Raw genomic sequence first — 27,945 nt, 5'->3', positions numbered from 1 at the left:
GCCTGATTTGACTCCGTATATCTCGTATGACGTTGAGATAAGTCGTCCACTCTTAGTCAGATTTGAGGTGGTGATCACCGTTTACAGTAATCTTAGCTATCATGTGTAACGGAGTCAAAAGTCAGATATTACCAGCCTCAGAGGTTCGAATAGGTCTGACATGGCCTCGATACGACATAGACGAGAAAAAAGCCAGAACGCATTTACCACATATACTTCTATACGACAAGTTTGTACGCCCAAGCCTTCAGGCTGATCAGCCAATACCAAGATACTCTTCAGACTCAACATGCAATCCTAGGTTTGTTTTCGAGTTTGTTTTGGCTTATCATTGAGCCGGGGCTGGTAAAGAGAAGAAAGTTCGAGATGTCCTCACAAATAACTTGCTTGCCTTATTTAGGGGTGTTTGGGAGATCATACCGGGATACATTATCGGAAACTAGCATAGGTGATTCTGAATGGTGAACTTTGAGTTCAAGTTATCGTCGATGCTGGGTGGAACTGTTGACGTTATCTGCCTTAGTAGTGTGTTGACAAGGTTCGCCAAACCTATCACTAGTTCTGCGCAGGACGATCTCAGAGAGCCGAATCCTATGTGTCGAGGATCGGATAGCCAATTTCGCAGTCGATGCCGTACAATGCTGGGCAGTGTCGCTACGCCGCTGGCTTCTGCGCAGTTTCTGCCGAGAGACCCAAAAAAGCAACGGCACAGGTAGTGCAACCATGAGCAGTACATTTGTGTCGATGGTTAAATAAAGTCAGAAGACCAAAAGTAAAGGAGGGATGCTGAGCGGATCATTTAAATGATGTCATGTGCTTAGTCATCCCGTGTGGAGTGGAGGCTGCACTCTTGTGTCGCTCTCGTCTGTCCTCATCGACCGCCAGCTCATGCCATCGCACTCGGCCGCACGTTTTCTCTCTGCAGGACAGTTGCTGCGGTTGCCCTGCGCCACGACTCTCCGGTGAGGCTGACGTCTCGTACAAGCTATTTTTAGCTCCAAGAAGAAAAGGACAATTGATCAATCTATACACAGGTTGAGGATTTAACCGCCTCCAAGTAACTGACACCCATCCTGTTTTCAGTTCAGCCTAGTCCTTCAATGTGTCTCGTTGGCCTATTTAAGCTACGACAGCCCGGCAGTTCACACATGGTATTGGTTTGCGTTTGTCACGTCGTCCTCAGTCAATATGACTGCTTCGCGCTTGCGCATGACTACGAGCGATAGCTTTGTCTTCAGCAGTCCTTCCGTGGATAGCTTTGTGTCACCTCGATCACTAGTGCGTAGTTTCCAAACATTCGCTTCTGAAATATTAGGGACTGGGATGTCAGTTGCGAGTTCATTGAAGTTGAAGGTGTAGTGTGACCTGACTTGTCCAGATCTTACACTTGATGCGTCTCACAACTCCGGCCCGTCCCAACAAGGCTATGCAATTAGTCATGATCATCTCCGCGGAAAAGAGTATCACCTAGTATCAACATCGCTGGGCTGCAAGCACCAGCCTTCGTTATGCAGCGTTCAACCGTTGCATACTAACACTACCTAGATTCCTTGGTTGAGGTGAACAGTCCGTCTTACAAAAAGGCTTCCGAATTCAATCGGCTTTACACGAGTCATCTGGGAACTTCAAACGACTTAGTTCTTAGACTCTTACCTTCACTCAACAACATATAGAATGCTGAACATTTGCAACAATCGCAACAAAATATGGCTTTTGGCTTAGAACTAGCTGCTACGCCAACGATTTTTGGCGAGAAATCTTTGCTTAACCTGAGTACAACCAGTTCCCCGCATCCGAATTTGCAAACTAGACGATATGAAGAACTAATAACAATCAGGAGAAGCGAATCCTACATCTCGAATTTGGACTTTCCCCCACAGGAGACAAGTTTACCGAATTGTCAACGAAAAGTCTGTGTATGGACACCTCGCGAACAGACCCTCGAACATCCCATGCATCCGAACAGATGAGGTATCACGCTAATGGTTTGTGTCAATTGGAGGTTTTTCACAACAGCACGAAGGAACTCAGATTGTTCCAGAAAAGATTGTTGTGCTCGTCATGGTCGACATCTCCTCATAAGTCTCACGCTTCTTAGGGGGGATGTGAGCGACCTTGGCTTCCATCTAATAACTGTGATGAGGAGAAGCACGATCGTTGGGTTGCGACGCCGAGATGATCTAGAACCTCTGCTGTCAGTCTTACTTTGTTGATTCAAACGAAACAAGTGGCCGGAGACAAATTCAAGGGTTTCGAAAAGAATCAATAGATCATGCTGGCCCCCTTTTTCTCTCAAGGCAAGCATAGTGAGGTGAGACACTATCCCCTTCGCAACTAGCAGGCCCTACCATTTTCTTGTTCTCATCAAGCAGTCGGCAGAGACACTAAGTATCATGGTAGATTCGCGAAAGGCTTAATAGTCCATATCAACAAGAAACATCATAACTTTCGCAACAAGGTATCTTGCAACCACAGCTTTGCTATCAAACAGTTAGGTATCCAGGAACAGCAACAAGGCTCCCAAGCGTGACTTAGACATCCTAAAGAAAGTGAGTGGAGGGCAAAGCCACAAACATGTAGTGTATCTCCAGCAACTGAAAATTCATTTCATATTCTACTGCGCTGGTAGCAATCTGTTCAAGTACTGGATAGAGATACATTGTTTTCCCCCTTTTGCTTACCTAAACATTAGTTAAATGACTAGTCATTGTGCTAGTATCGCCGGTGGACTTCTCAAACTTCACAAGCACATGACTTTGCATATACGCCACGATGTCGATATGGATTAGGGACCCGTTCAGATATCTACCGATGAGTAATGTGTCAGAATCAGGGAGCCCATAATGAGAGGACCGTGAGGCCTTACGCATTGCTATTGCTATAATATACAACAGTTTCCCTGAACTGTAGATACATATTGCCTTATGATAACGTAGACTGAAATACATTCAGACAATACTGTTCTCACAGTTACAGACCGCTGCTTTTTACAGGAGGAAAGAGCTTAGAAGAATTGCAGATGCATCTATTTGCTTATTGCTTTGCGCCAATCAGGCGTCCAGAAATCATCTACGTGTGATTAGTAACTAAGTGGAGCGGCTTCGCTAACTCTCAACATATACATATCATCCCATCCTCCGCTGGAGCGACACTAACAGTACAAAACTCATGCGGTTCTAGGAGACTATATCTTAACAAATTGATCACATCCATGAAGTAGCCCGACTACACAGACTTCGACTCCCCTACTTACTCACTTGATATTTGGGAGTAATCGGCACTCTGACGCAATGGTCCAAGAATCTACCTCAGCACAATTTGCGCCACAACGCACAACGAAACTTGAGCGGCTCAAGGCTAAAATCAATAGTGCTAAGCAGAATTCTTTGGCAGATCAAATCCCTGATCTGTATGCCGTCAGTCTATTCGACGCTCAGCCCCAAGACTATCTGCCAGAATCCAGTATTGGAAAGCTTACGCAGCAAATTGCGATTGACAAAGAGTTTCAAAAGGAGCCATTATATCTGGAGTGCGAAGATGAAGAGCGACGCCAACTGACAATCTGGATCCATGAACACGCAAGCAAAGTATTTGCAATCACACTCCAATGCGGTCATGAGCCTCGTCTCCTGTTGGCCTCAATGATGTTATTTCAGGAGTCGGGTTTTGACGACACGAGCCTTCCTATTTCCAATCCAAGATGTGATGCTTCTACCCCTTTGCTCCCTAGGTCAAATGCGTTTGATCGTTCGTTCTGGTCTGATCTCAAATACTACAACTTTTACAAAAAGCAGTGGACATGCCTTGTGCCTGTGTTCAGTCCGCTCCAATATGCGTACGACGAATCTCCCGAGTGCATATTTCCTTTCGCATCCTATAGCTTGAGGCCCAAGGTTGGAGCTTTTAGTTCTGTATACAAAGTCCGCATACACGATGACTATAACAAGCATTCGGATATCACAGATGTACATACACCCTCTTCATACTTGGATACTTGAACAACTGACTGAGACTGCGAGGTTGCCATCAAAGAAATGAGGGTCACCCAAGACAACGATAAAGGCGAAACTGAAGACGCCTGGGATCGTGAAGCAAGAGCATTAGTGGACATAAATAAGCTCAACCATCCTCACATAACGAAGTGCATAGCTGCTATACGGAGAGGCGACAGTTGCTACTTCATGTTTCCATGGGCAGACAGAGATAGCCTCCGAGATTACTGGGATGGTACCGCAACGCAAGGCCCTCGCAGAGAAACCATCTACTGGGCCATTCGACAACTGAGAGGGCTTGCGGATGCCCTCGACTGTCTCCATCAATGCCGCTCTGGGCAATCCACGCAAAACGAAAAAGAGATTCCTCGAATGCGACATCAGAACAGCAATGTCAAGGAGACAAATCGCATGGGGACCTCGAAAGCAGACAACATCAGACATGGTGACCTGAAGCCGGAAAATATTCTCAGATTCATGGACGAGGAAGATGGCCTCGGGAGACTCAAAATCACCGACATGGGGCTCGCAAAGCGACACATGATCGCAACTGTTGATAGAACACAGCCCACCACCACAAGATACGGTACAGTCCGTTATGAAGCTCCGGAGGCTCTGACCGATATTCATGGAGTACGATCGCGCCTCTACGACGTTTGGTCAATGGGATGCATCACCTTCGAGTTTGTCATCTGGTTGTTGTATGGTAACGACGCACTGAACGAATTCTACAACCAGCTGAAGGGAAATATGGATCAGACAGGACAGTTCTTCGAGATCTCCAACACAGACGGGTTGAAGCATGCTGAAGTTCACCGAGTCGTGCTCCACTGGATCAATCACATTCAGGAGACAGATCCGGAATGCTCACAAGACTCGGCAATTCACGATCTCTTGAGAGTTGTCCAAGGAAATCTGCTTGTCGTTCATCTGCCGCCGAACCGCGGAAGCTCTACTGCTGATGATCGATTATGTACACCGCCGGTCATCGGAGAAACGGCGACTCGATATCGTGCCACTGCCGATCAATTTCGCGCAGTTCTTGACGAGATATTGCTCAAAAAGGACCAGCCAGGCTATTTAGCCACGGGAAAGGAAAGACGCAACGTCACGCTGCCTGCTCTAAATTCTGATATACATAATTCGGTATCAGCTGGTCTTGCGCATGATGGTAAATGACGAATGTAATTGGAGCCTCGAGTCAATCTTCCAGAGAAGCCGACTTTACCTTTCCTCTTCTCAAGGGCTAGGAATCTTATGACGATCATTCAATCGCCTACGAGCTCTGGGGCGTGTAAGATTGAATATTTGTGTAGCCAAGTTGACTAGACTCGAAATATCATACACTCTCCCTACGAATTTAGGGCTCTGGGAAGATAGTTTCTACTTTGAACACAGTCTATTGGATTTGTAGCAGCGTGCCGAGGCCTGCAACTCCAGCAGACTGCTGGACGAGGTTTCCAGAACGACAAATTCTACAAGAAGTGAGCAAGACAAACGGAGTAGCAAAGTTTCAAGATATAGGGATATGATAGACATGACAATAAGATTACGTATCATGGTTAGGAACTTCATTCTCAAGTTTAAAACCTTCTCTCTTCGTCTCCTTCGTTGAATTACATCTTCGTCGATCCAAATTTCCTCCTTTCCACCCTCGCGTTTACATTCTCTCCATATTCTCTCCTCTTCTTATACCCGAAAACTGCTCTGTAATCACCATCCTTGCTCTACATGACAGAACCCTTCGAGGCATACGTGCACCAGAAACACCCCCCTACAGCTCAAGCCAGGAGGACGCGAAGACACGTTGTAAACAAAGAGGACGTGGATAAGTGGTATGAGGACCGAACAGTTCAGGGGGAGCATACGAGATGGATAAAATCTGCGGAGCAGCAAAGAAAGGCTTAAAAACTCAGAATGTCGATTTTGCTGCATGTTTGGATGGGAAGGGGATGCAGTTTTACTAGACATCGCCGTGGTATGGATTGACGCCGACTACCCTGAAAGTGGTTACTTGAATGGAGTGGGATTTAGTCACATCGGTGAAAGTCACATGCATTCCCAACATGAGCGTGGAATTTGCGATACGTGACAGTTTGGACTGAGGAGAAATATGCATACTCTTCATTACAACCTGATACGGACACCGCAGTTTTATAGATGCGCGACAAACGAGATTAAGAGAATGATCTACTCTGAACGTGAACACGAATGTGAAGTGCGATGAAAAAGTAGTTCGCCACCCGCTATTTTCAGAAAGAAAAAGGACATAGATTCCTGAGATGACATCCAACTACCACATCATCTGACTAGTACCGGAAGCGCGAAGCATAAGGTCTGTACTGCCTTGTAGCAGGCGGATAATCAAACTCATCGTCGTCATCATCGAAATCGTCATCATAGTCTTCGTCTCCTTCGTAGTCATCATCTGAGTCGTAGTAGCGGGGCATGAAGAACCTTGCAGGACTGGGGCGATGTCGGTACCCGCCCATCGGGTATCTGGGGAACCTGTAGTCGGTGTCGTCGTCATCGTCGTCGTCGAATGGACTGTATGGCGACATGGGATTGAAGCGTGTTTGTGGGCTACCGCCAAAGCGATGAGGTGTCTGCCGGCTGTGGGTGGCGAGGCCGGGATAGAGTCTGCGAGGTTGGTTGTGATGTGGATAGTGGGGATGGCTCATGGGTGGACGGCCAAGGAAAGCGTTGTGATGTCCCCATCCCCTTCCTGTCCCTCTGCCCATTCCCATCCCCATAGGCCCAAACCCTCCTAGCATAGGTCCCATCCCGTGGCCCATAAACATGCCTATACCCCCCATGTGCGCTGTTGGTGACCGATGGCCGCCGAACATGCGTTCGTATGGGTGCCGTTGGTTTTGCTGGAGCTCTGCAAAGAGCCTGTTGCGGTTCTGACGGCGGTTCTCATTTCCGCTAGCATATGGGTCTTCGTAGGGCTTCGCACGTCGATACATGTAGCCGCGATCAGGGAAACCAAGCGCCGCACACATGTGTGGTGTTGGGAGCTTGGGTGCGCGACACTGAAGAAGTGTCTGTGATGGAAGAAAATCGCCGTTACATGCAAGTTTGGTCGTACGCGATTGATTTCAAGGACTAAGAATTTCGTAGAGGGAGCATGAACGGAGCGACAAGGTAGAGGTTACAAGTGGTTGCTGAGCGTCGAAGGGAGGTAAGTGCTCACGGCCAGCATGCAAGAAAGTGCAAACGGATAAATGCTAGTTGAGTTCGGAGCAAGTTTTATAATAAGTGAATCGTTGTGCAGAGAGCAAAAGAGAGTTCGCAGCAAAGACAGACCCTGGGGACTGCTTTATAGAGGTTGCAAGTCGATGGCTAGAAAAGGTCAAATGCTGCTGCGCATCAGACCGTCACTGGAGACACCAGACGAGATGATCTGAGTGGAAGGATGGTCAGGGAAGGTCAAGGGGATAGAGAGACCAAGTCGATACGGGAGTAGTTCAGACGCTGAACGGTCTTGTTCAACCTGAGATGATGAATGATTGGTGCCGGCGATCTTGCACTGCGAGCACGAGAGGGGTGTAGCAAACTTGAAGTACGACGGACGCCATAGCAAACGGTGGCGATGCTTTGCAAGCGCTGTAAATGAACGGGATCAAACGACTGGTTGGGTCGGGCAGGAAGCTAAGGAATATTCTAGAAAATTCGCGAGAATGAAACGACGATGGCGAAAAGAACCGGACCGGGCAAGGAGTGGCAAGACAAGAGTGCTCTTGCTGGTGTTGTGAAGCACAGAAATGGAATGGAAGGCGCAGGCCACAATGTTCATCCCACGTCACACAAGCGGGGAAGGCGCGAGTGAGCTCCCGCAGGAAGGAACGATTGTTGTTGATTAGGTAGGTGCATGTTGACAAAGCCTCGCGCAAAGTTTCGAGCCAGGCTGACTCACTACGCGTTCACGGTGGACGCGTTGTGGTGAGATGGCTGGGGCGTCATGGCAAAAATGAGGACGCACGTGACGTGACGCTCGGCGGCACCACTTGAAATGTTTCGCTTGGGGCAAGCCTTCTTCTTCCTGTCGCCATATACCACGACTGTCGCTCTGCCTCTTCGCCTGTACCACTACCCTTTGTCTCACCACCGTACCTCGCTGTCGTCGTAGTTGCAATCAGCTGCAAGCCTGACATCATCTCGACCAGTCGCACCTGCATTAACTGAAAACTTCGGGCCTCGACTGCTACTCGAGCCACTTCCTCACCCCACCACAACCACAACAACGATGGCGCCTACTTCTTTTGCATCGGCAGCTGCAGGCAGTAATGCTAGCCCGGCACGTGCAGACTCGGGCGGAGACTGGTGAGTGGGCCGCTTTCCTGCAAATATATTTCCACCCTGCACCTGTATACGCGCACATTCTCGCCGTGAAGCCGCTCAGCATTGTTTGAAAGCACCACGAATTACGCAATATAAATTCCCCCGCTAGCTACCACCTCCCTCGTTACTACTATGGCGGACTCTGCCTATGATTTGGAGGATGCTCATGCCGGCAGGCCTCGACGTACCAACGGTGCCACGCAAACATTTCGGCGGACCTCACACGCAACCAGTCTCTCCGGCTCAACGACGCATTCCGCCACGCGAGACGCGCCCGCGCCCCCGAACTCACATGCAGGCGTCTACGTCCCACCGCACGCACAGCCGGGGCGCAATGGCAGTGCGGCAGAGGGCCGCTACTCACGGGACCAGGTCACGCAGCTGTTCAGGACGAAGCGCGACGCGGATGACGTCAACGATGGGTTGTCGAGTCTGTACGTGGGCGCGTGGGAACCTCACATCACTAACGGCACCGCTGGCGCTTCGTGGGGCCGCAAGGACGACCACGGACGGGAGGCGCAGGGCGGGGTCGGGGCCGATCAGTGCTGGGACCGCGACGGCGAGACGCTGCCCCTCAGTCTGTCGGATATGAACGACGAGGAGAGGGAGGTATGTTGCCCCCGCCGCGCACGCGTAGTGCATGTTCCTGACGTTGGCGTTCTCGCTTAGGTATTTCTCTCGTCTGTGAACTCGCCGCTGAAACCACCCGTCCAAAATACGAACAAGGACGGCACGCCCAAGGAAGACCTCTCCCTACGCAAAACTTCCATATCACAGGGCCCGGGCACCCCCTACGGCCTATCGTCGCCAACCAGCGCACGGCCGGGCAACCGTCGCCGCGAGACCAGTGACGCCTACCCCTTCCCCGCCTCGCCTGCCACTTCCCGATTCGCCCGCGAGGAGTCTGGCGCAATGACACCGCCACCTGCTCTGACACGTCGTCGGACGGATTACAAAGAGCAGGCGCCGGGCGCGACTGGTGCGACCGGCGAGGAGCGTGACAAGGACAAAAATGGAGGTGAGAATGGCAACCAGTTCGGAACATTGAAGCGCACCACGACCGCCCCCTTCAGTGCCGGCGCTGCAGCCTCGCCGTGGTCTGCATCTCCGTCGGGTGGGTTCTCTCCCATGGGCGCGTTTGGCAGCTTCGCCAACCCGCAGTCTGAAAAGAAGCCCGGGTTTGGCAGTGTGCGTGGCGAGAGCAGGTTCAAGGGACTGATGGGAAAGACCAGCACTGAGGACCTGGACAAGGCAGCGAGGGAGAAGCCGTCGATGGGCAATCTGGGCAAGCTCAGTGAAGCAGAACCCACCAAGCAAAGTATCTCGTGGATGGAAGCTCGCTCGAACCGACCAATGAGCAACGACACAGATCCGTTCCCCGACGACCACTTCCAGACGGGCAGTGCAGCTCTCCATGGCGAAGATGTCAGTCCTCCACGATCCCATGGCCTGGGCGCTTTCGGCACGCCACATCGCCCAGATGCGCGCGATGAGAACGGTTTCTCTGCATTTGGCATGACCGCCGATAACACTGGCCTTCGCGACGCCTTCCAGAGCCGGGATCACTTTGCGCACCATACGCCCCACCGCGGAGGTGAAGGAGGACACGAGCCTATGAGCCCTACAGACACTAATCCGTACCGCAGCCCAGATCAGACCCGAGACGGACACGGCGACAATGATTCGGAGGGATCGGACATTCAAAATAACCATTACCCCGGCATGGGTAGTTTCCAGGTCGACACTTCTGTCCCAAACCTCCACAATGCCTTTGGTGGACTTGGAGGACTGGGCAGGATTCCTGCAGCATTCGAAGTTGCTGCAAGCGATCGCAGTCAAACATCCAGCGTCGGACCTTCGCGAGCATTTCCCACTCTTCCAGGACTCGGCGGTCTACCTGGCCTAGGGGGTGCCGCGGCTTGGTCATTGGGTCCGCAGACGTTGGGTACCCCGGTGCGCGAGCGCGGTCTGGGAGGCTTCGACAGTGCTTTTGGAAATGTTGGCGAGGCTCAGTCGCCCTCACTAGCCGGCTTGGGTGGCGGCTCCATGTTCGGACACGGCTCGATGGGTCGTTCCAGCAAACTTGGTTCCTTGTTCCCCACGGCCATGCAGGAGCAGATGCGATCGAATGAGCAACACCGAATCTCAGACGAAAATTCGTCGCATGGTGATCGTCAACAGAGCATGACTGGCACCTTCGGCAGAGGCGCCTTTGGTGGCCATGGCCCCGGCAGCGCAATTCCTGCCCGTGACACCGATAGCCCCTTCCGTGCGAACCGCAATTTGTTCGACGACTTCTCCAGTGCGTCGGCGCAAGACCATGGCGATTCCGCGTTTGGACAGGCGTCTGGACCGGCTACTACTTCGCTCTCCATGGCTGCCCTCAACCAAACCAGGACTGCTCGCCCGACGACGCCTGGTGTAAGCAGCCCAGCTTCAAGTCAGCCCCCGCCAGCTCAACAACGTACTATGGTCATGCCTGATAGAATGAGGTGGATTTACCGTGATCCCTCGGGTAACACTCAGGGTCCATTTTCTGGTCTGGAGATGCACGATTGGTACAAGGCTGGCTTCTTCTCCCCCGAGCTTCTGGTCAAGAAGATGGAAGAGCCCGACTATGAGCCGCTCGCTCAGCTCATTCGTCGCATCGGCAACTCACGCGAACCTTTCCTCGTACCCCAGATTGGCATCCCGCACGGACCGGTTACCGCAGCGCCAGGCAACGTATGGGCAGGCGCGGGTGCTCCCACAACAGGTGCTCAACCTCCTTTTGCTAATAGCTTCCCGAGCTTTGGCACCACTTTGACCGCCGAACAACAAAACGCCCTCGAACGTAGAAAGCAAGAGGAGCAATATTTGATGGCCCGTCAGAAGGAACACCTCGCAGCTCAGCAGCAAGCGCTCGCTAGACATCAGATGGGTGGTATCATCCCAAACCAGCTTCAACACCACTCCAGTGCCCATAGTCTCCACAGCCAACCAAGCTACGGAAGCATTACCTCGCCTGGTGGCTATCAAGCATCTCCTACGCAAGGACCTGTGCCAGGAGCACCTGTTCCTGGTCTTATGGACAATGCGTTTAGGTCAGGCCCCGTTCCCGGACTGGGCCCCATTGGACCAGGTCTGGACATGCTGGGTAATCTGAGGGAGGACGAGGTTCCAGGTATGATGGACCGTCTTTCTCTCGGACGCTCTGGCCAGCAGCCCTCGTTTGGAACTACTCCCTTGACTTTTGGACAACAGCATCCAGAGTCCAACTCGCACGCACAGCAGATAGTTGCTATGCTTAGCGACCGTGCCCGCTTGCAGCGTGAGCAAGCTGAGCACGACGTACAGCAGCGCTTTGGTCCTAACGAGCAGCAAGCTGCACAGGCTTCTGCCGATCGTCTGCAGCAGTTCCAAGATCTAAGAGTCAATACGGATCTAGAGCAGACGTCCAGGGCTGCTCCGCCACCGGAAGGAGTCATCGGAAAGCCTTCCGTGCCGGCAGAGGAGCATCACCCTGAGTCCGACTCGCCTGAGCTTGCAAACCTGCAAGACCAAGCCTCCGAGCCAAAATCAGAAGCCCCTCTTGCCAACAATGAGACCCTGTCGCTTACTGAGCAGGTCCAAAAGGCAGCTTCAGCTAAACAAACACCTCAACCTCTGTCGGCGTGGAACAAAGTAGAGCCTGCCATTTTTCCATTTCCTCCACCTGCCCCCTCTCAGTCTCCCCTTCCCGCTCCTGCTGCGCAGAGGAAGCCAATCGTTGCCGAATCGCTTACGACTGAGACCCGGTCAGGTGCTGTATCTCCTTCTGCTGACACGCCCGCTTCGATTGCACCCTGGGCTAAGGAACCTGCCGAGGCTTCCCGAGGACCCTCTCTACGGGAGATTCAGGAAGCAGAAGCAAAGAAGGCTGCCGAACGTGAGGCTGTTGCAGCGGCTGCCCGTCGTGAGGCTTTCGAGAAGGAACTACTTGCTCAGACTCACTCTCCTGCCGTGCAGCCTGGCCTACCATCAAGTTCGACCTGGGCAAGCGGTGCTTCCCCTGCTACTCCGGTCTCAGCTAGTGCATCGGTCTGGGCCAAACCTGCTCCTGGGAAAACCCCTGCACAGCAAGCCGCCAACTCGAAGAAGACGCTCCAGCAGATTCAGAAGGAAGAAGAGGCACGGAAACAACGTGTTGTCGCTCAGGCCACCGCCGCAGCTAGTGCCCTCGGTGCTGCCGTTCAAGCCGCATCTGGCGGTAAGCGATACGCTGATCTGGCTAGCAAGACTGGTCCCATTCAAGCCATCATCCCCGGTAGTAGCGCCTGGACTACTGTTGGTGCCAGTGGAAAGTCGAAGGCCCCTGTCACCGCGACCCCTACGCCAGTCGCGGTTCGTTCACCCAGCACAACTATCGTTCCACCTGTAGTGAAGAAACCTACTGTAACTCGCAGTACAACTCTGGGAGGACAGCCCGGCAAGGTGAATGCCGAGGAAGAGTTCCGCAAATGGGCTATCAACGAACTCCGATCGGATCTCAACAAAAGCATCAACGGTATGTAATTCGTTAATTTCGACAAAAGGTCCATCCCACTAACAGCTCACAATAGCCGAAGACTTTGTCTCTTCCCTCCTCAGCTTCCCCGCCGACGCCGAACTCATCACCGAATCTGTACACTCGGCATCCAACACGCTCGACTCGCGCCACTTTGCCGAAGAATTCCTCCGTCGCCGCAAACTAGCCGATAAGGGCATCTTCGACGAGCGCAACACGTCCAGCCCCGCTGAGAACAAGTCCGGCGCCAGCGGCTGGTCTGAAGTCGCTAAGAAGGGCAACCCGAGCACTCAGGTCCAACAGCAGCAGCAGCAACAGCAGCAGAATACGCTCGACTCGAGTAACTTCAAGGTCGTGGCTGCGAAGAAGAAGAGTAAGCGGTAGATGAGGATGGATAGGAGATGGATGTAGTGTCATTGGCATATCGATGGCTGTGTTTGGGTGCAATGTCACGCGTTGTTATACGTGTGTGTCTGCTCGTCAAGTTCCTTGTGGGTAGGTGGGTCGCGAGAATCTGAGGGATTTGTACGATGCTAGTGTAGATCAGACGGACGGAGACGATGATTATGACGAAGACGATGATGACATGGTGTACAACGACGATATGGAATGAGACTCGGAATGACGTGTTTGTGTTTTGCTTTTGCGCTTGCGCTTGCTTTGGTGGGGTTGTGAGGGGCTTATGCGTGGTATGCGGTATGAAGGATTGAAGAAGGGGGTGGTTGTGAATGGGGGGCAAGACATTCGATTGAGCAAGACACGTACTGTGTAGTAGTAGCCATGTAGTAGCGAAATGCGAGTGGAATGCCATTGTTGAAACGAAATACACTGCTTTGTATGATTTTGTGCAGTGGACCAAAGTGTGACCCCGATAGAGGGTTTTATATTCACACACAGATTGATGCATACACGGAAGGTATCGCATAGAACGAGTATATTTTGATTCGCGACAACGCCCGAGAAAGAGAAAGGTATCTTCGCCGATCTACTAAAAAACAAAGGTATATGGAACGCCGTGTCATGTGTCTCGTCGAGCTCATGCGTGTGGAATCCATAACGCGCCAGCTCACATCGTCCGCCAAAAGTAATTCGTATAAAAGTGGCGCGAGAACTTGGGATCGATGTTGACAACATGCACATCGCCCTTTGACGCATTGCGAATAACGGCCTTGTTGTACGTGCCCGTCGTCGGATCAGCCTCGACATCGATACCAAGCGTGCGGTAGAGTCTGAGTTTAAGTCTATTTGTACGTGTTAGCCCGCCACAATCATCAATATCCAACTCGTTGGAGTGACAAGACAGAAGAAGAGACTTACACAGTAGCATCCTCGCCCTCCGCCCTCTCCCTCCCCCCCTCAACCCCCTCCCCCTCCAACTCCGCCGCCACTCCCCCCAGCCGCCCCATCTCCTGCGCCAACCTCTCCCCCTCAATATCCAAGTCGCTCGCCTGCTTCGCAATCTTGAACTTCTCCGTATCGAGGCGCAGGATCTCGGCCGCGTGATTCGTTGGGTTGTGCTGCGAGAGGGTGTGGTTGTGGTTTGCGGCGAGGGTTTGGTGGGTGCGCTGCGTGGATTGGAGCGAGGATTTTAGGGTGCCGAGGTGCTGCGAGCGGAAGGTGGAGAGCGTGGAGAGGGAGTCGGAGATTCGGGATAGGGAGGCGGTGTCGTTGGCGATTTTGAAGTGCGAGGTGCATTGCGCGATTAGCTGGTGGGGGGTTAGTTTGGGGGAGGTGTTTTATTGGGGGGGGGGGGGGGGGGGGGGGGGGGGGGGGGGGGGGGGGGGGGGCGGGGCGTACGGCGGCGGGGTCTTCGTCGAGAAGCATTTTTGTGGTGGGGGTGCGGTCGCGTGGATTTTCGGGGTTGGGTTTGTATGTGAATGGTGTGAGGATTCTGGTGATGTCGCGTTTGTTGGTGTTGATGTGTTTGTGTGGCCTGTGCGCGGCGGGCAGGCATGGCAACGACCGCGGTCGCGGCTTCCGCCACAATTCTCGGCTGGGCAGCGCAAAGCCACGAGCAGCGTGTACGTCACCGACCGTTTTCACGAGACAGCTCGGGAAGTCTGCCTACCTACATACCTAGCACCCATCTTGCCGCCCGCCGCTCGCCACCTACAACGATATTTCTCTCTGCACAGAACAAACCCGCACAACTGACCATGTCGCCCTCGTTACCATGTGAGCGCAAATATGCAGTGAGGGGTACCCGGGCAAAAGCTAACGTGCGACACAGACGCCGCAGACGTGGAGTCGCCGCTGAAAGAAGACGAGCTGCAAGTGCTGCGCGCGCAATACGAGAAGGAAGGAGAATATGTCGGCCTGCAGACAAAATTCAACTACGCCTGGGTCCGTCCCCTTTTTACCCCTCCTTTTCTTCCCCTCCCGCGTGTCTGACCGCATTCTTAGGGCCTCATAAAATCCCTCTCCCGCCAAGACCAGCAGGAAGGCGTGCGCTTACTTTCCGACATCTTTCGCTCGTCGCGCGAACGCCGCCGCGAATGCCTCTACTACCTCGCGCTGGGCAACTACAAGCTCGGCAACTATGCCGAGGCAAGACGGTATAACGAGTTGTTGCTCGAGCTGGAGCCGGCGAACCTGCAAGCGGGGAGCTTGAAGGGACTCATCGACGAGAAGGTTGCGAAGGATGGGCTGGTGGGCGCGGCGATCGTGGGGGGAATTGCGGTCGCCGCGGGGTTGGTGGGGACGCTTTTGTTGAAGGGGAGTAGGAGGCGCTGAACGACGCTGGGGGGTTACGAAGGATTTGGGTTGAATGAGCATGGGGTCTTTTTGTGAGAGTTACGTGTGGCGATGTAGGTACATGCGCGGGCGTTTCTGGGCTGTATACCTTTGGTTGAGATTGTACGATGTCTGATTAACATCTCATTTGTTGCACATATGATAACTTTTTGCACGGAACACGGTGTTGATCTGGTCAGTGATTCTCACTATGTCTCTTCCCTCTGCTGGCAACGAGATGGAAACTCCTGGAATGTCGAGGAATACTGGATGGGTGGTCGAACAAACGCAGAGTCAGCACCAGGACATAACAATCGCCTGCCTGTCTGTTTCATAAGACCAATAAAGCAGCTCTTCCAAGCACTACTTCTACGTTACCCACTTTTCTCCAGCACGCAACAAATCGAGCGGGTTGAAGCCACAAGCTTGCTTGAGTTGCCAGCAAGCCGGAACGAATCGCGTTGGACCCTGTCTCCGACGTAGCGATCTTCCCGCCCAACGTCACCGACCGACCTGACAGCTCTCCAAGAACCAAACCTTGCCGCAGCCTCGCCATAGCCTCTCCTTCACGCCCCCTACTCCTATTCTACGCAATCTTCCTACCTGCACCTCGACCTCTCGCATCTACTTGCTGCTGTCAGTCCGCCGCCACACTCTCGCCGCTCATTGTAGCACGGCGCATGCCGGAATTGGTAGCCAGCTCACCTCTGCGCCGAAGCCGCCACCTTGACACTCTCTGGTGAGACTTGCTTCTACATCTAGTCATGTCTTCCTTGCTGACATACTCCAGATCCTCCTCCTACCCACCTTTCCTTCCAACCTATACCCCACTATACATCCGCGACTATGTCGACAAATCAGACGACGCCGGGCCACCGCGACATGATGTTTTGCCACGAATGTGCCGACGAATGGTATCGAGACCAGCACGGCCTGTCGTGTCCCGAGTGCGGCTCAGACTTTACAGAAATCGTGAGTTGGTGTCGCAGACTGTCAATCCGATCTTGACTACAGAGCGCGAATGGCAAATGCGCACCACATCCCGCTAACCCACAGCAGATTGAAGATGACCACGACCCCCGAGACGCGGCGAGACAAGGCGACGACAACGACTTAATGCCCGACATGGAGGAGCCCCCGCTGCACATACTTGAGAACCTCCCCCAAAACCTTAGCCACAACCCATGGCAGAACGACGACCCAGAAGAGGGAGACATTAGCAACTTCCGCTTCTCGCAGACTGCACCCGGCAGGTACAACGTCCAGGCCACACTCACACGCTCAGTCTCGCCGCAGCAGATGATTACTGGAACGGCGCCTGGGCCGATAGGCGGCTTCATGCAGATGCTGACCAACCTGGCGCGGGTCTCGGGTCAGCCACCAAGTCAACAGCGGGCCCAAGGGCAGGGTCGGGGCGAGGGGCTGTCGGGTCAAACAGATGGACAGAGTCACTCTGCGTACGAAGAGGCACGATCACAGAATGAGGGAGGCGATTCATCACTGCCCCGATCGGGGAGGTTCACATATCATGGTGGCGCGCGGTTGTATCCTCGCGATGCGAACAACCCTGAACCGCGGATGGAACCTGTGGATGACATCTCAAAGTAAGTTTAAAAAACGTTATTAGCAATACGTGGATGCTAACGCGCAACAGCGTCATGGCCGGCTTCTTCGCAGCATTTGGTGCACCACCTGGGAGCATGAACGACCATCTACAAGGTGGCCTGCGGGGTGCTCAACGCGGACAGCCCAATCTCGATCAAAATCCACACATGGTTGGCAACCCGCTACTGCAAATGCTCTCCACCGTAGGCCTGATACCCGGCGGCGGCCAGATGGGCGACTTTGTCTACTCGCAAGAAGGCCTCGACCGCATCGTCTCCCAGCTCATGGAACAGACAGCCACAAGCAACGCCCCCGGACCCGCCCCCCAAGACGAAATCGACTCCCTAACTCGTAAACGCGTCACAGAAGATATGCTCGGTGACGAACACCGCGCTGAGTGCAGTATTTGCATGGACGAAGTCAATATTGGTGAGGAGGTTACGGTGCTCCCTTGCAAGCACTGGTTCCACCACCCATGTGTGTCGGCCTGGTTAAAAGAACACGATACATGCCCGCACTGCCGAAAGGGCATTTCGAAACACGAGGGCGAGTCAAACGACTCCACGTCGTCGTCGAGCGGGCAGGCAGCATCAGCATCGCAGTCGCGGCAGATGCCCGGCGCATTCGACGCATCCGACACTACCCCTAGCGGTTCACCAGCAAACGCCAACTCGTCGTCTGAAGGCGGGGGCGTTGGGGATCGGATACGCAGGGGTTGGTTTGGTCCTACGTCGTGAGCCTGTGTCGTTACTATGTAATTGAGCTGATATCCCCTCTTTTTCACCCACAGGACGTCAACGCCTCAGAGAAAGCAGGGACAGATTGAGGGAGGCGAGACGCTTCAGTCGATCCCTCTCGGCTGCTCTCGATGCTCAGCAGTCCCCTGAGATCTTGGTCGTTGGTATGCCGGATGGGAGGGCCCTCATTCTACATCCTACGCGCAGGACTACACGGCAGTCTGAGGTGATGATGCGTGCTCGGTCTGATATCTGATGGGTTGGCGTTGGGGGTGCTGTGTCCTTTTATTCTTCGAGTTGTGCGTGGGTATTGCGCGACTTCCTTTCCTGAGAATGAGGGTTAGACTGGGCGAGTTTTTTATACGTTTGGCGGCATTTTTGTGGCGTTGGGAGGGGTTGGTTATATGCGTAGTTTTATGCGGAATGCTATGATATGATGGGGGATGGTGGTTGTTCTCTAACATCTCTTCTCCTGCGTCTGCGATAGTCGTCGTAATGGAACATACTCTACTAATACCCAGACCATGCATGGAGTCAATTACGTAACATTCACATTTCCAGTCGGTACTATTTCACAATCACGAATTGACCGCTCACTTAGTGTGATTCGACAACCATGAATTCATTCTCGCCAAGACATGTCAGGTCACGCGTCCAGCTAGCGCCAGCGGCGGGCGCAAAAGTCATGTCAAGGCAAGGCAAGGATCTGCCAGCGCATTGCATGGCATGGCATGGCATGGCATCGTGTACGAGGGATTGGATTGGATTGGATTGGACTAGACTGGACTGGATTGAACTGGAGGGATGGGATGGGATGAGATGGGGCTAGGTGGACTGCGAGATGGCTTGCATGATGTGATGTAGTTTGGTGGGCAATGCGGCGTGGTGAACTGATGGAGATGACGTTGCGGTGAACTGATGGAGTGCCGATGCTGTGTACGCGACATTACGTGCATGGGCGTGATTGGCTGGCAGGCTGGATGTTGTGCGACGGTTATGTGCGGGTGAACAGATAGGATGGGGTGGAGGGAGGAGTGTACTACCTACAAGACCAGGACGAAGAACAGGGCAAGGCAGGATATTGAATTGGAATGACAATGGTAACGCTCATGGTAGCGTAATTGAGGGGTCGGTTGGCCGTCACATGTCACGTCCCACGTCCAAAGCTTATCCCTGCCCCCTCTCGTTGTCGCCTCGCCTCGACTCGACTCGGTGAGGCGGTAAGAAGCAGGTGGAGCCGTGGGGAACTCTGACCGCCACAAAACCAACCACCATCGAGGGCTGGGTTTGGGACGAGTGCGTGCATGTGTGCTCTCTGCGTGCCACCTGCCTGCCTGGCTACCTGAGACGATCTATGTTCCCCCAGAGTTGCGCATCATGCAAACAGGGTCAAGGCGGCATGGACATTTCAGACGGGCTACGTGAGAGGCTGGACAGGCCAGCAATGACTAGCCGGGGGCTACAAGGCGGTTCGTTGGCGCGTAGCGTACATAAAGCGACATAGGGCCCGCCCGCGCAGCAGAAGATGCAGCTGTCAAGCAAGCGGGAAGCAAAACAGAGATTTTTTCTTGTTGAATCTAATCGCAGATCTGCTAGATAGGGCAAGGGGAAAAAAAAAGGGCTGGAGAGAGAGAAAAGTCGGGACGAATCAGGGAAGCACAAGCGGAAGGGAATAGCTTGGTTGTGTGTGTGCAGATATGCCTAGGCTGTCAATGGGACGTAGGCGGGAGAGCTATGATGAGTGAGTTCCTCCGTCATTCTTCGCTTTTTTCCTGCACGAGACTGCCGCCTCTTGCCTGCACTACTACTACCTTGGTTCACGCTCCCCCCTTCGACTTCCACACGCTTTGCTCTGGTAAGATTGCTCCCGTGAGGTTCTCGAGGGCTGCTGCACACGCTGCAGTGCTGTCCTGACGTTGTTGCCCCCCGCCCGTTCGCCGCTGGCTGCTGCACCGCGCTTATCGAGCTTTTCACTGACGACATCTCCCGCAGCGCATCGTCCAGAGAGCAGAAGCAGATCCTCGCGGACATTGAGTCGGGCTCGAACAAATTCGGCCGCCGTCTCCTCGGATCACGCAGCAACAGCAGCAGGCAAGCGCCTCCGCACCCAGTATCCCCCGCTGCAGCCGCCGCGGGTAAAGCAGACGACAGCAGAGGCCGTAAATCTTTCAGTAGTAGCAATCGCCCGGGACTGCCCAAACGCACAAGCAGCATGCGAGGTGCCTACAACTACTTTTTCGGCAGCGGACAGCCCATGCCCGCCCCAGCGACGCCCACCAGCCCAGTCATGACGGCCGATACCGCCAGCAGCGACCAGCACATTGGCCTCGACTCGCCGCCTGATACGCAGGACGCCGATGTCGAGGTCACTGGCCGCCTCAGTGAGGATGAAGCGAGTAGGTGCCCCTCTTTCCTTTGTCGCCCGCCCGCCCAATAACACATTGCCCAGGCCCTGGTCGCCACTACTCCATGTCTCTGCATGCAGGCTCTCTCTACACACCTGCCTCGGCTCTACTGACCCACCGCCTGCCAGCAGCAGACCCGCCGTCGCCCACGCCCAGCGACAATGTCGCCTCCCAGCTCGCCACGCTAAAGAAGCGCCTGGCCCGCGCCGAGGCCGAGCTCGAGGAGGCGCACAAGGTCGCCCAGACCCAGGACGAGAACGTCAAGACGCTCGAGGTCGGCCACAAGGAGCGCCAGAAGGGCTTCGAGGAGCGCGAGGCGACACTCCAGCAGGACAAGAAGGACCTCGAGGAGCACATGGTAAGCGTCGTCGTCCAGCAGGTGCGCGAGGCAAAGGCCAAGGAGCGCAGCACCGTGCGCGACGAGTGCGAGGTCGAGTTCGCCGACAAGATGGCCGCCGTCGCCACCGAAAACAAGGCGCGCGTCGCCGAGCTGCAGCACGAGATTGAGGCGCTCAAGGCTGAGATTGTCACCCTCAAGGAGTCGATAGCTAGCCTGAAGGCTGACAAGGCCGACAAGGGCGGTCTCGTCCCCAAGGCTGACCTCGAAGTGCTGGCTGCCGAAAAGGCCGCCGCCGAGGAGTCTCTTGCCAAGGCTGAGACGGAGCTCGAGTCGCTTGCGGTCGCGAAGAAGCTCGCTGAAGACTCGTTGGTCACTGTCACCGCCGACTACACGACCATGCAGACGGCCAATGCTGAGCTCAACGAGCTGATCAAGGGATCCAAGCAGCATCTGACCGAGACCGCGCGCGCCGACGTTGACGCCCGTGATGAGAGCATCGCCGCCCTCGCCCTCGAGAAAGAGACCGCGCACAAGTCGGTCAAGCAGCTCGAGGCCCAGGTCGAAGAGCTCAAGAGCCAGATCAAGGACGTGCAGGCCAAGTTCGACGAGCAAGCCAGCAAGATCGCCGTCCAGGCTGAGGAGCAGACTAAGTTGGCCCATGACAACGAGGTCCGCGGCACTAAGATCACCGTGCTTGAGGAGGCTGTCGCTGCCAAGGTGATTGCTGCTGACGAGGCTGCTGCCAAGGTTGTGGAGCTCCAGAAGGCCCTCGGCGATGCTGAGGCCGAGCTTGCTAACAAGGCACACAACCTCGACTCCGCAAAGGCTACTATCGTTGCCAAGACGGAGGATGCTGATGCCAAGGTCACTGAACTTGAGAACGCGCTTGCGCAGGCGAAGGAGGACCTTGCCACCAAGACGTCTGAACTCGAGGCTGCCAAGGCTGACGCCATCGCAAAGTCTGAGGAGGCTGCCGCTAAGGTTGCTGAGCTAGAGACTGAGCTCAAGAATGCTCAGGAAGAGCTCGCCACCAGGACGTCTGACCTTGCATCCGCCAAGGTTGACATGGCCACCAAGTCGGAGGAGGCTACTACCAAGGTCACAGAGCTGGAAAACGCGCTCGTCGAGGCCAAGGAGGAGCTCGCTAAGAAGCAGGCTGCCTTCGAGGCTGCTCAGGCTGAAGCTGTTGCAAAGTCTGAGCTGGCCCATACCAACGCCAACCAGCTCACCATGCTCACCGCGTCCTCCACGACTGAGATTGACGCGCTCAAGGCCGAGATCAGCGATTTGCAGAAGAACCTCAAGGCTGCCGAGTCAGGCAAGGACACGGCAGAGGGTGACCTTGAGACTGCACGCGCTAAGATTGCCGAGCTGGACGCTTCTCTCCAGAAGGTTCTGGATGAGTTGGTTACCAAGAAGGCTGAAGTTGATGCCACCTCGACTGCACTTGCTGTTGAGGAGGAGGCCGCTGTCAAGGCCGTCGAGGAAGCAGACAGCCAGGTTGATGTCCTCACTGCCAAGGTTGCGGAGCTTGAGAAAGCCCTGCAAGGCGAGAAGAGCAATGTCGAGGCTCTCAACACCAAGGTTGCGGAGCTCGAGAAGGCGCTTCAAGAGTCCAAGGACAATCTGGCGGCGAAGCAGACCGAGTTGGAGATTGCGAAGACTGATGCTAGCAAGATCTCCGAGGTCTCTGACGCCAGGATTACTGAGCTCGAGGCTGCACTTAACGAGACCAAGGCTGATGCTAGCAAGGCTGCTGCCACCTCGAAAGAGGAGAAGGAAGTACTTGAGAGCACTGTCGCCACTTTGTCGGCTTCGCTCAAGGAGGCCAAGGACAACTTGGCCGCTAAGGAGTCTGAGTTGGAGGCTGCTAAGAGCGAGGTTGGCGAGACCAGCAAGGCTCTTGCATCTTCGAAAGAGGAGGCTGAGGGACTGAGGGCCACCGTTGCGACTCTCGAGGCTTCGCTCAAGGAGGCAAAGGACGTTGTGGCTACGAGAGAGTTGGAGACTGAGGCTGCCAAGTCCGATGCCACCAAGACATTCGAGGTTACGGCTGCAAAGATCGCTGGGCTGGAGATGTCGTTGACGGAGGCGCGGGATGCTTTGGTCGCCAAAGACTCTGTGTTGGAGACTGCCAAGGACGAATCCAGCACCGCTGTTGAGGCTGCTCAATCAGACGCTCAAGCACTTCAGATCAAGATTGGCGATTTGGAATCCGCCTTGAACGAGGCGAAGACCAACCTCGCAGCCAAGGACGCCGAACTCGAGGCAGCCCAGAAGGATGTCGTCGTTGCGAAGGAGGACATTACCAAGGTTACTGAGACCGCCAAGGTTGATGCCGAGGGTCTCCAGAGCAAGATTGCTGAGTTGGAGGCATCAATCAAGGAGCAGGACGCGAAGCTCGCTGAACAGGCCCAGGCTACCTTGTCATCCAAGAGCCAATCCGATGAGCTGGCTGCCAAGGTCGCTGCCCTCGAGGAGTCTCTTATGGAGGCCTCGACCAAGCTGGAAGCCAAGGATGTAGCGCACACTGCAGCTCTCGAGGTTGTTACCTTGTCCAAGGTTGACGCCGAGAAGGCTGTCGAGTCTTCGAAGGTGGACGTTGAGGCTCTTACCGCCAAGGTTGCTGAGTTGGAGTTGGCCAACAAGGCCACCGCTGCTGACAACGAGGCACTCCAGACGGCCAAGAACGTACTTGACAGCGAGTTGACGGCCACTAAGCTAGCCAAGGAGGAAGTCGATACTCAGCTGGAGATCTCGATTGTGAATGACGCCAAGATCGCTGAGCTGCAGGCTCAACTCGAGAAGACGACCGCCGACCATGCTATTGCGCTCAAGACGGCACAGGACCACATGGAAGAGGTCCAGCTGTCTCAAGTCACACTCCAGGAAGAGCTCAAGGTCGCCAAGGTCGCTGAAGCCGCTACCACACCTCTGCAGACCGAGCTCGTGGAAGCAAAGGCTCTGGCAGAGAAGGCGGTCGCCGAAAAGACCGAACTGGAAGCCGACATCAAGGTCCAGGGCGCCAAGATCACCGAACTCGAATCCAGCATCGAAACCGTCGAGAAGGAGAAGACCACCAAAGACGCCGAGATCACTGAACTCCACGCGAAGATTGTCGAGGCCTCGCAAGGATCCGACGCTCTCAAGACGCTCGAAGCCTCAAAGGCCGACGTCGACGCCCAGCTCCTCGAGGCCAAAACTACCCTCGCAACCCACGAGGAGAAGTCGACGACTTTCGAGACCGAACTCACTACCCTCAAGGCCGCGAATGAGACGTCGCACGCTGAACTCGAGGCGCTTAAGGTGTCGCTTGATAAGGCGAAGACGGATCAGGAGCAGCTGAAGAAACTTAACACGGCGGTTATGGAGAAACTCAAGGCGAAGGATGCGCAGATTAAGGAGTTGAGCGCTAAGGCTAATGGGGCTGCGTAGTTTTTTCGCTCATCACGAGTCGAAGCAGATGACCCGCCGAGAGGTTGATGTTCCGCGAAAAGGGGGTAGGAGGAAACGATGATATCGTTCGTTTCGGTCTCTGTGTGTGGAGTGTTTTGAGAAGCGGTAGTAGATTGTAGTAGTGGGCATCTGGCATTATACCCCCCCTCTCCCCTCCCCTTACCCCCCCTGCCTCCTGCCCCCTGCCTTCGTTTGCGAAGCTTTGCGTCGTTGGCGGGATGGATGGATGTGGCCCGCGTGTCTGTCTGTGTGTACGTGTGTACGTGGGAAGGTTAATGCGTGGTCATTTCGTCTTGCTGCATTTTTCTGCACTCTCTCCTCCTGGTTTGTGGGTTCGGGGTTGGTCCCGGGGTGGGTTTCTGGGTCTTTTTTCGGAATGTGTCTCTTTTTCGTGGTGAAGGGAGTGGAGTGGAGTGGAGTGGAGGGTGGGTTAAGGCGAGGGTATATATAGGATAGTGTAGTGTGGGAGGTGATGGGGATGAGTAGAGTGCCTGGGCGGGTGACGATTAATGAGAATTCTTTACTTCTTCTGTTTAGGCTTGAGGTGCTTTGGTGTGGTGTGTTTGATGTAGTGTGTCTCTTTCTGTCTGGATCTTGCAAGTTGCAAATCATGTGAATACCACCCATATGAGGTTGATTGATATTGGTGTCTTGTGCTGTGCATACTATGCTATGCTATACAATGACTGTCTGTCAGTTTCCCTATTAGTGTAGTAGCAAGCAGTATTGCAGTATACATTCACTAATGTTTTGTGCGTTGCTTGGACTTGTGCGGAGGAGACAGGAATGCGTACGACGGCCCTTCCTTCCTTCCTGCCTTTGTCTTGTCATCCGTGTGCTGGGAGTTACTGTGTGGCTATTCGAACTAAAACTTAAACTGGGGGGATGGGAGAATACGTATATGGATAGATGAAAGAATAGATAGATGGATAAATGGATTAACGAAGAAACTGGGAGCTTGATTTTGTGGGTAGGTATAGTATATATGTGCAATGCAATGAGCCGAATACAACGTCTGTAAACTAGTCTGGGTTTTATATAACGACTGAACTAAACCAAACTGAGTTTATTCTACTACTGTAGGATTTGCCAGCGTGGATGGTCTGCATCTGTGGAGAAATGTGCTACGGTAGGTTAGGTTGAGCGTCTTGATTTTGGATTGTAAGGTGGATGCACGTAGGTGTTTGGGTGTTTGGGTGTTTGGGTAAGCATGAGATTGTGATGGGATGGGAAGGGTTGGGTGTTTGATACAGCATGATGAGTGAAATGAGAAGAGAGGATGGAAAATAGGGGGGGTTTTGATAAGCACACCGCATACTCGAATGGTGGAATGGTGGAATGGTGGATTGGTAGAATGGCTCGGTCTACTATCTCCCCCAGGCGGTGCGTGTGTCGAGATGGCATGGACTTGGGGCTGGTGTCGCATCGAGATGTTGTGCGGCGTGGACTGGCGGTTTGGGGTGGGGGTTGGAAATAGAGAGGAGGGCGTTGAGAGTCTACTTTTATAACAAGGTTGTTGATTCTTGGTGTAAATATGGAGTATGTGTAATTTGTGGTGGTTTGAAAAGACAAGTTCACCCATGGAGAGACGTCATGGCAGACAAATCAGTAGAAGAGCCCATAAGCGTTGACCGTCTAGAGGCGTTGCGATGTTTTTACCATCGTTTGACATTTAGTTTTTGCTTACTTAGAGATTTGTCAGAAAAATCATAATTATGGACGATTTCTTCACTGATAAATTTTGTTACTCTCAGCAAGGAATACCAACGCTATCAGAAGATATGTTACACTACTTGGACATCTCAACACTGTCTAACTACGTTCGCCGTCAAGAGATACGCTTTGTCTCTTCGTCTTCGCTTTCACACCGCACCCCTCGTTGAGACGTCGCGTATCTCTGCTACAAAACCCGTTCTCGATGTTCCGGTACACTGAACAGACTGTCAAAATCACGAAGAATTCACAAGGGCATACAAGGTTTCTGGTTGGGCAATGTTTATGTGAAAGGATATGTCGAGGATGATGTGGTGCGTTGTGGTAGCGCTTAGTCTCGAGTTAATATAGGGAAGAATGCATGTTGTCTCGCGGTGAAAGGTTGGAAAAAGTGACGATTGTGTATATAAAATCTCTGGTGAGAGCATGTACGGCGTTAAGGGACGGATACATTGTGTTCTGGAACGGGCTGGAATTACGTCCGCAGCTGGGAATATGTTGGGCTCCCATTTTGGTGGTGGGCTGGTTCTCTTGGGATATCTGGAGTTATCCCAGGGATGGGAAGCTTGCCTCAAAACACAAGAAACCTGGCGCGAAACACTGACACAAAATCAAGTAGGAAACGTGCATACGTGAGCCACATTGGGACAAGATAATCATGGTCTTGATTTAAAGCGTATCAAGAAACTGATTTGAGCATAGAGTCAAGTTTAATCAAGATTTGGGCGTAATTTAATAGGTAGTCTTCTGGACAACATAGAAGCTACTGCATTGCCTTGGAGGAAGGTCACACTTCTGCACTTGTTGGGGTGGGATGTTTTGATGGTAAAGGCTTTGATCGACGATGTTGATAAGCGGAATGTCTTGTAGGCATTGGTCAGTTGGGGATTTGGTCTTGTTGATCTACAATCCAAATTTCGATCTAGGTTCGCAGTTGGATACCAGAAGGTTTGCATAGACGTTGGCCATAAGATGCTCGAAACGGTAATAATCACGGTGGTATGTCGAAAGAGGCAACAAAAGCGAAATTGGTCAGCTGTGCGATGAACTTGTAGAAGAGAGTGCATTCCCCAGTTCTGTTAGCACTTGAGTTAAAGTTTCATATCAACATTAGTGTAGGATTTTTAGATTACCCTTTCCTTGACGAAAGCATGTTCATCCTTCGTTGCGCTCATCAGGTTCATCAGCGATGCAGTGAATTATCAAAATTCTAATCCTTGGTCAGCTCCGAACGCTGCTTATAGGCGTATTTTTCGCCGGACCTACATGCCGGTAGGGATTTTTCGAGTCAGCCGCATCTGCCGTCAACCTGTCAGTTTAGCATTTGCCGGGCATTTTCGCTTACCTGGTCTTTGGGAGAGATGGTGATTTGACGAGCTACATAGCACACTAGCCGAAGATAGTTAAATCCATGCACATCATCAGACCATCCAGTCACGTCACGACCACCTTTATCCTCCTCATCTTCTTCACACCTCTCGATCAGTACCAGTCCAAATACATACACTCCATTGTAGCCCTGCTTATCCCATTAAGGTCGAGGATACGGAGTACGGTGTGATCTTTCCAATGACGGCGCGCCACGAGGTAATAGCCCTAGGGCCTCCGTTGAAGGCCCGAATGCAACCAAGCTTTGCAATATGTTTCGCTCGATACTCCCGCTGTTGATCATCCGACGAAGCAGAAGTTTTTCTAGCACCGTCGGGAGAAATTACTCCAAGATTTAAGTGTCGGTCAACATCTGACGCACGCTGGTGACGCGGTTCGTGATATCCATATGTATGGATGCGAGTCATATCGACAGCGGATTGTGGGTCTTGCGGAAACTACTTCACCTCTTCAAGTCTAAACCGCCGTTGACTTGTTTAGCAGGCTTGCCCAAGAGCCAATCGCACCCCATCGCACCCAACTGCCCTAGATAAATTTCCGATCCGACTTGGATATGCCAGTCAAGGGACGCGGAAGGAACCGCCTTCAGTGCTGGTGGAGTTGCAGCAACATGGTACTTGATAGATCGTCATGCGCGCACTTTCTTCAAATCTAAAGACGTTGCAATTTGATATTCTCGTGCAACCTTTGTTGACCTACTTGTTTT

General features: G+C 53.3%; 7 protein-coding genes across 7 annotated transcripts; 4 read left to right on the top strand and 3 right to left on the bottom strand.

Moving 5' to 3' along the window:
- Positions 1-3,290: 3,290 nt before the first annotated feature.
- On the top strand, positions 3,291-5,480 carry P153DRAFT_358421 (kinase-like protein; the record flags this gene model as incomplete). The annotated part of the gene is made up of 3 exons (XM_033666794.1): positions 3,291-3,965; positions 4,020-5,163; positions 5,410-5,480. The coding sequence occupies 3 exons, from the start codon at positions 3,291-3,293 to the stop codon at positions 5,478-5,480; spliced, it is 1,890 nt and encodes a 629-aa protein (XP_033521935.1).
- An 821-nt stretch (positions 5,481-6,301) lies between these two features.
- P153DRAFT_358420 (uncharacterized protein) lies at positions 6,302-6,997 on the bottom strand (the record flags this gene model as incomplete). Its single annotated transcript, XM_033666793.1, has 1 exon — positions 6,302-6,997. The coding sequence occupies one exon, from the start codon at positions 6,995-6,997 to the stop codon at positions 6,302-6,304; it is 696 nt and encodes a 231-aa protein (XP_033521934.1).
- Positions 6,998-8,053: 1,056 nt separating this feature from the next.
- P153DRAFT_368158 (uncharacterized protein) lies at positions 8,054-13,641 on the top strand. The gene is made up of 4 exons (XM_033668445.1): positions 8,054-8,318; positions 8,513-8,945; positions 9,006-12,861; positions 12,917-13,641. Exons 1-4 carry the CDS (start codon positions 8,242-8,244, stop codon positions 13,243-13,245), a joined length of 4,695 nt encoding a protein of 1,564 aa, XP_033521933.1. The 5' UTR covers positions 8,054-8,241; the 3' UTR covers positions 13,246-13,641.
- Positions 13,642-13,927: 286 nt separating this feature from the next.
- Positions 13,928-14,685, bottom strand: P153DRAFT_358418 (kinetochore protein-like protein spc24; the record flags this gene model as incomplete). The annotated part of the gene is made up of 3 exons (XM_033666792.1): positions 13,928-14,102; positions 14,179-14,567; positions 14,659-14,685. The coding sequence occupies 3 exons, from the start codon at positions 14,683-14,685 to the stop codon at positions 13,928-13,930; spliced, it is 591 nt and encodes a 196-aa protein (XP_033521932.1).
- A 405-nt stretch (positions 14,686-15,090) lies between these two features.
- P153DRAFT_294879 (uncharacterized protein) lies at positions 15,091-17,936 on the top strand (the record flags this gene model as incomplete). Its single annotated transcript, XM_033663985.1, has 5 exons — positions 15,091-15,204; positions 15,265-15,580; positions 16,385-16,566; positions 16,654-17,198; positions 17,249-17,936. Coding segments are annotated over 5 exons (1,845 nt in total), but the record flags the coding sequence as incomplete, so codon positions are not given.
- A 727-nt stretch (positions 17,937-18,663) lies between these two features.
- P153DRAFT_368156 (uncharacterized protein) lies at positions 18,664-19,013 on the bottom strand. Its single transcript, XM_033668444.1, has one exon. The coding sequence runs from the start codon at positions 18,881-18,883 to the stop codon at positions 18,713-18,715; it is 171 nt and encodes a 56-aa protein (XP_033521930.1). The 5' UTR covers positions 18,884-19,013; the 3' UTR covers positions 18,664-18,712.
- A 700-nt stretch (positions 19,014-19,713) lies between these two features.
- Positions 19,714-24,551, top strand: P153DRAFT_319822 (uncharacterized protein). The gene is made up of 3 exons (XM_033665099.1): positions 19,714-19,791; positions 19,929-20,332; positions 20,386-24,551. The coding sequence occupies exons 2-3, from the start codon at positions 20,149-20,151 to the stop codon at positions 24,114-24,116; spliced, it is 3,915 nt and encodes a 1,304-aa protein (XP_033521929.1). The 5' UTR covers positions 19,714-19,791; positions 19,929-20,148; the 3' UTR covers positions 24,117-24,551.
- The last annotated feature ends 3,394 nt before the right edge of the window (positions 24,552-27,945 follow it).

This window comes from Dothidotthia symphoricarpi (assembly GCF_010015815.1).
Source record: "Dothidotthia symphoricarpi CBS 119687 unplaced genomic scaffold P153scaffold_14, whole genome shotgun sequence".
Classification (NCBI taxonomy): domain Eukaryota; kingdom Fungi; phylum Ascomycota; class Dothideomycetes; order Pleosporales; family Dothidotthiaceae; genus Dothidotthia; species Dothidotthia symphoricarpi.
This window is presented reverse-complemented; position numbering and strand designations above follow the sequence as displayed.

What these genes read in the sequence shown, in the direction of transcription:
- P153DRAFT_368158 (XM_033668445.1), top strand. Translation starts at nt 8,242, where the DNA reads ATGGCGCCTACTTCTTTTGCATCGGCAGCTGCAGGCAGTAATGCTAGC. An exon ending in GCAGACTCGGGCGGAGACTG is followed by an intron (nt 8,319 to 8,512) that starts GTGAGTGGGCCG and finishes TCATGCCGGCAG; the next exon opens with GCCTCGACGTACCAACGGTG. An exon ending in TCTCAACAAAAGCATCAACG is followed by an intron (nt 12,862 to 12,916) that starts GTATGTAATTCG and finishes AGCTCACAATAG; the next exon opens with CCGAAGACTTTGTCTCTTCC.
- P153DRAFT_368156 (XM_033668444.1), bottom strand. Translation starts at nt 18,883, where the DNA reads ATGTCGCGTACACAGCATCGGCACTCCATCAGTTCACCGCAACGTCAT.
- P153DRAFT_319822 (XM_033665099.1), top strand. Translation starts at nt 20,149, where the DNA reads ATGCGAGGTGCCTACAACTACTTTTTCGGCAGCGGACAGCCCATGCCC. An exon ending in CCTCAGTGAGGATGAAGCGA is followed by an intron (nt 20,333 to 20,385) that starts GTAGGTGCCCCT and finishes CACATTGCCCAG; the next exon opens with GCCCTGGTCGCCACTACTCC.